The sequence below is a fragment of the Eutrigla gurnardus genome (assembly GCF_963514095.1).
Source record: "Eutrigla gurnardus genome assembly, chromosome: 6".
Taxonomy (NCBI): Eukaryota; Metazoa; Chordata; class Actinopteri; order Perciformes; family Triglidae; genus Eutrigla; species Eutrigla gurnardus.
Genome location: NC_139920.1, coordinates 15,266,395 through 15,278,644, shown reverse-complemented (window position 1 = coordinate 15,278,644; position 12,250 = coordinate 15,266,395). Strand labels below are relative to the sequence as shown.

Genomic DNA, 12,250 nt, shown 5'->3' with positions numbered 1-12,250 from the left:
TTCTGAGAAAGTGTGATCTCAAGTTCAACTCTCTTTTAATTAATTATGGAGGCCTTTTAAATCACAAACGGCATAACAGAACCTTCTCAAATCCATTATCTCGCACAACTTTTTCCCCTCTGACTCTAATTGAAGCCTGAAAATATCAATTCGCTAATGAGGGGCCTGATTGTTTCCGAGCACGGGAAAATCAAGATGCGATTTAATGTGATAGGCTTACAAGCAAATAACCCTCGCAGAGAAATAAATAGAACCGCTCTATGGTATTTGTGATGGATCTATTTTGTATTGACGGTGGTATTTTCATCTAGAGGACCCAATTGCAGCTGCTGTGTGAATGTGGACAAAGATGCACTGGAACGTGGCCTAACAAACGCTTCACTGTGAGTATTTAGCCACTATTGTTTCAGCGGCACTAGCGATTTCCTGGTGCTGGAAAACTCCAAGAATTGAATTGAACAGACCAATTATCAGAGAAACACCACGACAGTTCATCAATTGGTCCGACTCTTTGCTTAAACATGTTAGACACGAAACACCTGATAGGCTGATACCTGATAATTAATCTGTATCTCATCCATTATTTCTAAAACAATTACACAAAACGACACGTTTCCCATACAGTTAGAACATACTTCTCAGTATAAAACTGGTGGTTATGCTGACAAATGTCTGGGCAAATGAGCAGTCAAAACTGTTTTTGAGCTCCAAGAATAACCCATTCAACATGTGCGATCACGCCTTAGCTCGCGTTCGAGCCTTGTTAAAATGTAGCAGGTATAAATCAATACGTGGGAGAGGCACAATAATGTGATAATCCCGACAACTATGTGGGAGCTCATTTGTTTTTGCAGTGGTGGTCGTCTGGGCCCTCCTCTCGGCCGCACTCTAATCCCTCATCATCTCCCCAGTGAGAAGTGGTGGAATCCTCCGGATCAATAACATGAACATGGACTGACCACTTAAATCAACCCCATCTATCTTCCCGGTGTGGCCTGTCCCTGGCTCGCTCATCCTGGATCTCTGTTCTTCTCTCTCTCGAAAAATGCTGTTTTGTAAAGTTCAAAAAGAGAATATTTACATCTACATTCAAATGGCGGAAGGTGCTGTCTATTACGGAGAAACACTCTGTAATGTTGGTTCATTATCTATGGTTGTGGAAGGGGGGAAGCGGATTGCAAATCCTTGTTTGTTTAAGCTATGGAAACATATTTTTTGGCAAGAACACCAACTCCAACGCCATGGTTGAAGGGCAGCGTTTCTCAGCAGCGTAGATGGAGCTTTTGTCAATCTCTTAATGGCAGAAGTGATTACCCAAATCACAACGCTTTACAGTCTCCTCCCAACAAACAAGCTGCCCTAATTGTGTGGCTATTATGATGTATGGACTGTCCTAATGAGGTGATTCGTCACAGGGGGGGGGGGGTCGATCAATAACAGAGCTATTATTTATTCATCAAAACTAATCGCTGAGGCGTATTGGGGCAAGCAGCATGTATAGATGTGCAGCTATAAATTGGAATTTGAAGTACACGCAATGTGCAGTCGCCACTGGCTGCAACTGCGGACCTGTAGATTGGGCAGTGCAAATTGCCATTTGGTTTCTGGAGTCATACACAAATAACATATCAGCATTTCCATGCAAAGATTAGTTCTCCTCTGAATATATATATATAAACAAAGCGATTTTGTGAAAACATATAGTGCAGAATTCTGGGATATACAAGTGAGTAACTATTACTAACAGGTTATTGATGTTATGATGTTTTTTTGTTCTTTGTCTCCTTTCATGTTTTGGTTCTGTTTATGTTTGTTAAATCAGGATGGGGATTCCTTAACATAATAAATACTTGACTGGTAAAAAGTGATTGGCGGCTACTTTGATGTTTAGTTATTCTGTCCCTACATATTGCACCTTTCTTGAGTGTTGCGTCGGATTCTGCGCGGGGTGTTTCTGGAGGCTGAGGGAGAGTCGCCGCCGCTTGTGATGCTGCCGATGGCGCTGACGGCACGGAGCTCTTCGGAGGGCTGTATGACTGACTGCCAAAGTTCTGCCTCTTCAGCTTGGCGTTAGCCTCCAGCCTCTCCATAGCAGCCACCTGACACTGCTCCACTGTAGACACAAGCAATCTGCAGAACTGACAGCAAAAGGAAACCAGCAGTGAGGGCAGGATACACGAGGATGTTCTGAGGCAAGAAAGAGGGTCAGAGATGTTTACATTTTGGATGGAGGTAAACATGTGAATCACTGATTATTCTGTATTTTATGTGAATTCAATTGAACTTTAAAAAAGAAGAAAAGTCTTGAATGAATGAGACTTAATGTATTTTATCCTTAAATGTTCTGCATTTAAACTGATTCCGAATCATTTTGATTACTTGCAGCAAGTATTGAATATCTAAAGCTGATCAATCAGATGAAACGTTTAAATAACATCAAGAGAATCAGAAGATGCTTCATACTGAAAACTCACTTCTGCATAGTCCAGTTTGCCGTCTTTGTTGACGTCAGCCAATGAGAATACAGCATTCACCTCCTCAGTGGTCATTTTCTCTCCACTCTGGAAGATCAAACACACATATCTTTAGTAGTAAAAACACCAGAACACATTGCATTGATTGCGCAGCAAAATTGCACAGCATCACTCAATTCACTAAAATTACGATTTTTTTGCCAAAACCTAAACATGAATCTATGAAAATAAGCAGAGAATTTGTTATAGAACTCTCATATTCAGAATGTTTGAAGCTACTCACAGTGGTAAGAGCCTTTTCCAGTTCGCTGTGTGAGATGAAGCCATCACTGTTCACATCCATCTTTCTGAAGGCTCTCATCAGCTCAGTCTCCTCTGTTTTCTTCTCACTCTTAAGAATCTCACAGAAGTCATCGAAGTTCAATTTGGATGTTCTGGCGGTCCAGTATTTATTCAGAGTTGCATGTGTTGGATTTCTGCCCGCCTGCTGGAGAGCTGAATAGGATAAATGGGAAACACTGAAACAACAAGTAACAACTGCAGCACAAGGACTGCTTTTCTTGCACAATATAACATCTGTGTCGCTGATCACGACAAAAGATAACCCCTCAACATGTGATTCTCTTTTTGCTTTTGAGGCATAAGAGGACTGTAATCCCCGTATTACACCATATCCCAAACAGTATCATCAGTATCATTTTGGACATGTAAGTCAATATTTCTAACAGACAACTGTCTCTCCAGGATAGCAAGTAAACTAATAATACAGGATGTCATCAGCTAATGTCTCTTTGGTTCGTATTGTAAAAAGTATAAACACTTTCAGTTAAATCCCACATCCCAGTAACATCTCCATGACTCTTAGGATCACACATTTGGTTCCAGTTGACATCATTATGTTCCCAGCATGCTCCTAAACTAACCTTAACCGTGTATGCTGTAGAGCTAACATGAGAATGGTTTCCAATTTTCAACAGTTTTCTCACGACACAGCTTATTTTTTAACGTGAGTTAGCTTACAGTTTTAAATGAGCTTACCACGACATAGCTGCTGTTTCGAGGCAATATTTGCTAAACTAGATCTAAACACTGCCAGGTATGCGGCTCTGCACTGCACGTAGAAAGCCTCGTCTTCGTCAGAAGGATGAGGTGACTCTTGCAAAGACATCTTTGGAAGAAGAGGTCGACCTGGTTGTCGTTAGCCAATTAGCTAAATTAGCACTTTCCAGTTTACACACCAGACGACAGTCGAATACGGCGGCTTACGTAAGCTAAATGCTATGTTTTTAGCTTTTTTTTATCACATCAGCACTCATCTGAATGCGTGCACGATGCGTTTTATCTTAACAAATTCGCGTTAGCAGGACCACTTGTCAAACACCATTGCTATCTTGCCATCTGTTGCTAGGTAAACAAAAAACTCCTCGGTGTTCACCGAAAACGACACGGAAGAAACCAACGCTAACTTTCCCCGTTCCTGATGAAAACGAATATAATGGACCACTGGACCCTTCGAGGTCAACAAACACAGTCTGAATAATATTAAGAATTCATTATTTTTGGTTAAACCGTTTGTTGCGTTGTTCGTGTCGTTTTTGCAATAAGGCAATACCCGGAACTATATATAGAAAGGTTTTGTTCTACTCGGAATTTTTGAATGTAGCAAAGGCGCCAGATTCAGAAATTCACACAACACAAAATGCTTCGACAGCCTTATGAACGCCGTGAGTACCTTATTATATCAGTTGTATTGTTGTATATGGTAACTCATAGTCTTTCTCTGTATATTAAACTCCAAATAACGTAAGTGTGAGAAGAGCTCATCAATTGTGCTTAAGCCATTTGTGATATCGGGCTGTATAAATAAAACGTAATACATTTCTGGTTATGTCAGTATGTTAGCTACAGATCAGCTAACATACTGGCATTTATTTAGGCCGTGACCATGCTTGTGCAAAATGGTGCCCAGAATGGCACTGACATATTGGCATGACCCAAGTACCTTCAGTCTGTACACCTGTGTGTCATAACTGACTGCACGCTTTATACTCTGAACGTGGTTCTATGTTTTCTCTGTGACAGCTTGTGAAGACTAGCATCAATCAATTTTGGGGCCTAAATGTTAAAGGGAAAGAAATGGTCTTTTGAATAGAAAGACAACAGTTCATTCACTCAGACAGGAAGTTTAAAATCTGGACAGTAAATGACTGAACTCTTACAGACCTATAACAGTGTGTGTGCTTCAATGACATTTTTTAAAATTATTATCATTTTTTAATATTATTTAAAACATCGTCTGATTCAACATATTAGATTTGATCGTCCTGTAGTTTTTCTATAATAAACTAATGCTATTAAGATGATTGTACTGCCGCCATGAAAAGACATTCTTTAGTTCTATTTGGACTATGACTTTAAATGTAAGTCATACTGTGTGTACTGTAATCCTTGTGTTGTATTAATATTGTCCCCTTCTAAGTCCACAAACCAACAGCAACAATATGTATCTGCAAGTGTACTGTTAGAGAATCAAGTGCTCGATTTACAGCTTTTGCCTTTCCCATATGTAAGACAATTATTTCTTCACACTAACTGTGAATACACAGAGATCCAAAGTAGAGCATGGAGTTAAAGGGGTGCAGAGAACTCCTTTTTATGAGTTGCTATATTTCAATTGCCACACTTTCCTGATGGTCATAGTGACATATCAGAATTTAATGACAGGAGACACGGAATGACTGAGATCCATCACTGGCCAAATTATCAGTGATTTACATAGCACTAAAAATAGTTGTATAAGAGTCACTTAACACAAGAACCATTTCCTTTGTCAAGGCAGACATTTGGTGTCTGGCCCATCCATCAAGACGAACATTAGTTTTTTAATTTTATAGTGCTGTCACTAATATGTTACACGAGCTCGATTTACAGTACATTCATAACACTCACTTGATTATGTCATATTAGGGTCATTTGGGGCAAAGCAGTGTCGTAATTAATTGTACACTTTAAAATAAGTTTAATTGTATTTGGAGAGGAAAAGTGGAACTCCCTAACAGCCAGAATAAAAACAGACACAGTTCCACAGCAATGAAATGCAAAAATTACAACAAAGCACAACAAAACATGGAGATGAACAATTATTTAAACATGTGCGATTAATGAAAACAAAATATTAATAAGAGATTGTAAAACTGATTTACAACTGGTGGTTTTGTTAATCAAAGCTTTAGTTATAGACAATTGTGTAGATCATAGTGTTAATGAAAGTAGCACAAATTCAGGATAGACATGAAATATTGTTTTTATTGTATTCGTCCTGGGTTGTATCTTGTGGTTCCATGTGGTTTTCATTCTTCTTTCAGGCTCCAGCAGTTACCGACTTTTAACCCTCCAGCCAACATAGTCATGTGTAGTCTCTTTTAGGCTTTTGAACATGTCATGGTGTTTTTGTAACCACACACTCTTTTGCTTTGACCAGATTGGACTCCTGGCGATCCAAAACTAGAACAGTCAGTGGATGCATTCATCAAGGCCAGGAAAGAGCTGGAGGAAATATTCGTGAGTAAGACTTTCTTCTTTGGTCTTAAATCTTTACAATAGGTGGAAATGTCTCCATCATATCTTCAGATTGGAAGATGATGGTTTGTATTTTCCTTTCAGAATACAGCTGTGTTTTTTTTCATAATAAAAAAACAATACTATGTTCATTCATTTCCAGCCTTTTCCCACCATTTCATGTGTATTGCTCTGGGAGGTTTGTGGCTTTTCTTTTATTCCATTGATCCTGTATTTTTTATTAGGCAGCAGAGGGCAGCAGTGAACAAGAATGTTTCTTCACAGGATCCTCCGCTGACCCGAACACTGAGCTAAAGAGACACAGAGAGCCCAGTTAGTACAGTGTTGCATATGTCAGATAAACTGAGCTTGAATTGCTACATTTTTAACAAACCCAACTGGATGAAAAATACATTAAAACAAGGAATGATTCATGGCTTCAATTAGAAAGCTCTCTGGTCTATTTGGTCCCATTTTTTAAATTATAGCATCACATCAGGTAATAAACATAACACAGTGTGAGAACAAACACTCTTTTATTCTATAATATTACATTAAAGTGCTGCTTCTAAGTTATCAAGACAAACATGCCAACTTGACATTTGGAATCTTCAGTCTGGACTTTTATCAAACTGATCACTTGGAGGCTTTACAGCCACGTGCTAAGTAGAGCTGAGAGTTGATCAATATCACAAGATTTACTGAGGATTGAATCTGACACAAGTTTTTGAAGATAAGCGTATAAATTCGGCATCTACTCTATCAAAGGTCACATTAATTTTGAATGGTTTAATAGCTTGGGAATTTTATAGGGGGATATCCAGTTGACGTTATGTGCAGAAAATTATGCATCCCTCGCTTTTTCGTACATCAACGCTGTTTTAGTTCACGTTATTTTTCAATGACATCCTTAAAAATGACAGTTGTGATTGTGACCTTATCTCTCGGTCTTTTAAAGGGCTGTGCGAAAACATTTTAAGTCCCAATTGTTTGGTTGATTTCCAAATGAGCAGGAAAACAAATGCAGTCACAAGGCCGTTTCATTCCCAGGGACATCCACATCCGCTACTACTTCACTGTTTTGATCCGCTTCCCCCTGCATCTGCTCTGCTATTTAACATTAACGGCATCACTGCATGCTTGTTTGCTGTTCAGACAATCGTGTGCTCTGCGACCTTTGCAGAAAAACAACATTTTGCTATGGTTACACAAACAAGTCAATGACTAGATTTCCTACAGATAGAATTAATTTGATTATTTTAGGCACATATTATGCCTGCAGCGGAGCAATTCTTGTGATCCAATCATACAATGGTGACTTGTGGAAAATGAATAAGGGCTATTGTCAGGAGCGGAGCTTGTTTTCCGATAAGGTTGTCAGAAATTATTTTAATTAGTTCCAGTAAGGGAGCTGAACATACATGATGCATTGTGGATCCACACCCCAGGAATGTCACATTTTTGTCACATGGTGGATCCGTGAAATTTATCAGTTTTGCATCAGCCTCCTTCCAACAACAGACTTCACAATGTCAGGGCAGATAGATGTGGGAGAGAATCGGCCCTCTATGTGCATTGAGACACACATTTTAAGTAAACAAACTGTTATTCAAAGCTACTGAAGAGTTCTGGCCTATATCCTCTGGGAGCTTGAAATCCAGACAGATGATGATGATGATGATGATGGTATCTCGGAGCATGATCCTGCTCTAGTGTAAAATGTTTGTTTAGATTCACTGCCGTGAAGGGTTTAGGTCCATCTGCTGAATACAAGGGAGGGGAGTGTATGAGCTCTTTATGAGGACATGGGTGTATTATCTGCTGGATGTTCTCTTTTCTTGACATCTATGGGGACCATATACTTGCTTCCATTATGTGTGTTATGTGTGTTCACCGTTTTCTATCTGAAGTCTTTACAGGATGACATTGAGGCACCTTGATTTAAATTGACCGCTACCTGAGCCATGCTGATATAACATCGGTTTAGGTTTCAGTATTTAAAAACCTGTAGAGACTGCAGCACACGTTTAAGACTACAATGAAAATCTTTGTTGTAAAAACAAACAAAAAAAAGTATTAATTCATTAAATGATAGCTATTTCTCTGCTTTTCTTCTCTGACATCTTGATTGAGGAGAAATACATGGAGACATTTGTAGCACATGACAAATATACGGCCTATTTATAACAGTGTAACAGACAACAGTACCACATAGTATAACAATAGAACACATAGTCACAAAGGCAGCAAACTGAATCAATAAAGTACATTTCACACCAACATCCATTTAAAGTTTGCTAATATAGGCTGCTCGTCATACCAGACCTCATGATGCTGCTGCAGTAAAAGCCCTCTGTGTGTGGTAAGGGTGTGTTTTAACGCTTATACACTGGGGGGATCTTTTACATCTTTTATTAGATACAATTTTACATCCGCGTGTATTGTTTGAATTTAGAAGTTAGGTTGAAAACCGATCTTCCATGGCAGCCATTCCACACCAGGAAGAGCCCATTCTCCATGTTCAGACTCACCATCCCAGGCTCTCCCCTCTCTTAGGTGCCAAGCCTTTGCTCCCCGGCACCTCCACCCTGCCGAGGCAGCTGAGTAAATCCACGAGGACATTTTAAACCTTGAAGGTCAATCCTCCCATCCTGCTTCTCTTCCTACGTCTCCTGTCACTTTCTTTCCCTCTCTCTCCCCCCTTTTTCCTGCCTCGTCATCCTCTATTTCCACCTCCAGCTGTGAGTTTAAAACCAGCCTGCTTCTTCCCTCAGAGTGAGAGTGCAGTTTTAAGAAGCGCTTACGACCGTCCTTTAAGCTTAACAAAAGTTTCAGTAAGCATTCTAAAGAAGTCACTCTTGGCGAGCAATCAGGCTCGGAGCGAGCATAAATCCTCCGGGTATAGTCGCGGCATTACAAATACCCGCAGCACCTGTATGTGCTGATGACTACAAAATTGAAAAAGAAAGGCCCTAATAATTCTGAGGCAAGTTTCCCTCAGCAGTGGGTATTGATTATTTGTGCACGGTGAGAGATTTGGAAAATTCAATTAAAGGAGTTGTGCAAAGGATTCATAAATTCAGCCCCTCACACCCGTATCGAGACATGGTTATGTTCTAAATCAATGCTGCACTTCACAATATATTTTCTTAGGAACATAAAAATAAATAACATTTAAACAGTTCTGCTTACTGCAGAAACAAATTCTATCTTCTCCGGGCTTTTTAGTAACAGACAAGTACTCACTTGCGCACATCTTCAGGGTGGTAACATATTTTTATTGCAGTTTTTCCCATAAGAAAATCCTATATAATGTGAATTTTGATATGACAAAATGAGGAGAAAGGGGACGGCTCAGCAGTGTAAAAATTGATCAGGCCACAGACGGGGCCACGTTGGGGAAGATTTGTATGTCAGCAGTAATGGGCTGCATTAAAAAAGAAGATTCCTTAAGATCTCATAAAAGTGATGGGGCTGTGTCGCCGGTTGTGGGCCAGCGGCCCAGGCAGCTCCCAGACTCTGGCACATCAATCCTAGCAGGCCTCACGGACAGATGCCACCTAACCACCGAGAGTTTTATGCTTTCTGATTGAACACACAGTTGCAATTAAAGGGAGGGTGTTGTATATTAGACTGTTTTGGTCCAAGAGAAGCCGGTGGCCTTCGATCGGCAGCGTGGGGTTGCAGAGTATGCAATCTTCCCAGGCGTGATTTCTGATTTAGTGAATGTCATTGCATTTCATCTCTGGGTGCAAAAAATAGGCTTCCATGTTTCTTTGAAATATTAACATCAGCAGCGAATAAGGGGTTTATTGAAATCTCAGATTAGCATTATCAAAGGAATGGATACAATTTTAAGATTGGGCTTGACTTTGTATTTGTTAAGGCTATTAGTGTCTGCTTTACTTTTCTGTATTTTCCTGCTGTTTGTTTTGCCTTGAGATCATTAAATATTTGGCATTTCTACTAAATAAAGCCTTTACTTTACTTATCTAAATGCTTGGTGTCAAGTTTCATAATTTTACTTTGTGGGAATTGTGATGATGGGTAGCTTCTGGTTTTCAAGTCCATTATGGGCTGAGGTACAATTACCCAAAAGTAATAATACATATTTTATTCTAAAGAATCAATCTCCATATATCTTGGGATATGGAAAACATGCCTCCTGTTTACCGGTACTCTCTTCTTCTAAGGACATTCAGACTTGACAGTGACTGTGGTGTGTGTAATATCACCGGGTGCCAGTGGGGTTACAATCATGTTTTCCTCTCCCATATTCCCCAGGTTTTTTGTTAGCGAGGCATCTCGGCTGTTGACAGCTAATGGAATTGCTCTTCACCTCTTGTGCGTACGATCCCGCGGAGATAAGACAGGAAATGAATGTGGAATCTGTGCTGTCATTTAATGAGGCTGAGGTGTCTTGAATGCTGTCATTCGTCTGCTAGGAGAAGTTAGGGAGGTAGGAATCCTCCGACAAGTTGGACCCCGTCTACCCACCAGAGCCTGGCAGCTGACAAATGTTGATTCTACATAAACCACAATGCTGCAGCGCTGTACAAATAATGTTCTTTCAGATGGCAACCCTCATCCGTTTCTGTGTGTGTGTGTGTGTGTGTGTGTGTGTGTGTGTGTGTGTGTGTGTGTGTGTGTGTGTGTGTGTGTGTGTGTGTGTGTGTGTGTGTGTGTGTGTGTGTGTGTGTGTGTGTGTGTGTGTGTGTGTGTGTGTGTGTGTGTGTGTGTGTGGGGTGCCTGGGAAGTCGGAGGCCTCTCACTGGCCGAGTCGACCTAAGCAACAGCTGGTGTTCACAGCAACATTTCCTATTTCTGCCTAAGGTGGATCGTGTAACTCTCACTTTATCACCCTTAGAGGCCACGTGAAGGACAAAGCCAGCGCGCTCATAAACAAAACTAATGTTTTGATACTCGCCCCTTTGGAGATTGATAGAAGGATCCGTGCTGGTTTTAATGCCCTCTTGACCCTTAGGTTGGGACTTAAAGCCGTTAGCTCCTCTTCTTCCTTCTGGTAATAATGTATAGTAATCTGGGGGTCCCGTAGGGAGAGTTTAGCTGTGAGGATACGGTATCAACTTCCTGTGCCTGCCTCTAGTCTTAAGGGTCGGAGAAACTGAGGATATGCATCCTGGATAACTTGGAGGTGGTGACAGGAGCCCTGCTTTCACAGTGGCTTGAAAATGAAAAAGGCTAGCTTGCTCTCTGGGTTGTCACTAAATTCATGTATTTAAAAACCAGAAGCACATAAATAATAATAATCTTTGATTTTTACTTAATATATGACTCTTGAATATCACAATTGTCATTGATTTCTGCAGCTTTTCACCTTATTATGATCGTACTAAGCAAATGTTTGTCATTGAAATGTCATTTTATTTTAATCAATTATTCAACTAATACTTTGAGCACTATTTAATTTGAATAGGGCAGACCAGAAATTGTTTGCGATGTGTTTATTGATTTACTATAATTTAGCTATTAGTCGTTGACCTGTATTAAACTACTAACTTGCTACAAATAGTGTTGATTGACCTTACCAATTTCCCCCATTTCAGAGGTGGGAGGTAAATTCACAATTTTTTCCTCCCATCTTTCTGAATGAACCGGCATGACTTGCTATAAACATGTGTAATAAAAGGGCAAAGCAATGCCTTTCACACCACGTCTAATTGGCCCCTTGTGTTCCCATTGGAGTAACAGTTAACTCAGATCTCGGGCTCCTATTTGTCCCCGTGGCTCATTATTGGCTGCCGGCCTGGAGCCTCGGATACACAGGCAACCCTCGCTGACCTGATAACATTTATAGTTGTAATGGATTTTTTTATGCCCGTCATTAACTCGCTTAGAGATTGGAGAAAGAAATTGCTTGTGCCTTTTTTTTCTGTGGTATTTCAACTTTATAGCATTATGTTCGGATATGTCACCTTCCATCATCTCGTTTTAAGGCCTGTCCTGTCACTGGTTTTGTTTTAAATGAACAGGTCTTTTGTGCAGGAACCTTGTAGTATCTAGGACTTGTAATGAATATTTAATGATGTTGAGTAAAAGCTTTAAAAGATATAATTTCTGTCCAATTATTGGTTCTGTCTCTGCCAGACTGTTAGGGGTGATTTAGCGGACTACTTGGTAAATGTAGACAGTTTATATGAAGCTGCTCAAAATTAAATCATTTTAACAATGCGCTAATAAAACTGATGTACACTTCA

The 12,250-nt window shown here is 40.1% G+C and overlaps 1 protein-coding gene across 2 annotated transcripts in view; it reads right to left on the bottom strand.

Annotated features, from left to right (window-relative positions):
• efcab7 (EF-hand calcium binding domain 7) overlaps nt 1-3,886 on the bottom strand; it is a 12,717-nt gene extending 8,831 nt beyond the window's left edge. For both annotated transcript variants that reach the window (XR_014597244.1, XM_084010671.1), the window contains exons 1-4: nt 3,513-3,886; nt 2,758-2,969; nt 2,475-2,561; nt 1,916-2,138 (exon numbers count right to left, since the gene is read on the bottom strand). Coding sequence is in view for 1 of the 2 variants with exons in the window: in XM_084010671.1 (XP_083866797.1) it covers nt 1,916-2,138; nt 2,475-2,561; nt 2,758-2,969; nt 3,513-3,642 (652 nt within the window). In the remaining variant the exon portion in view is untranslated. The remainder of the gene's footprint in view (nt 1-1,915; nt 2,139-2,474; nt 2,562-2,757; nt 2,970-3,512) is intronic.
• Nucleotides 3,887-12,250: the final 8,364 nt, after the last annotated feature.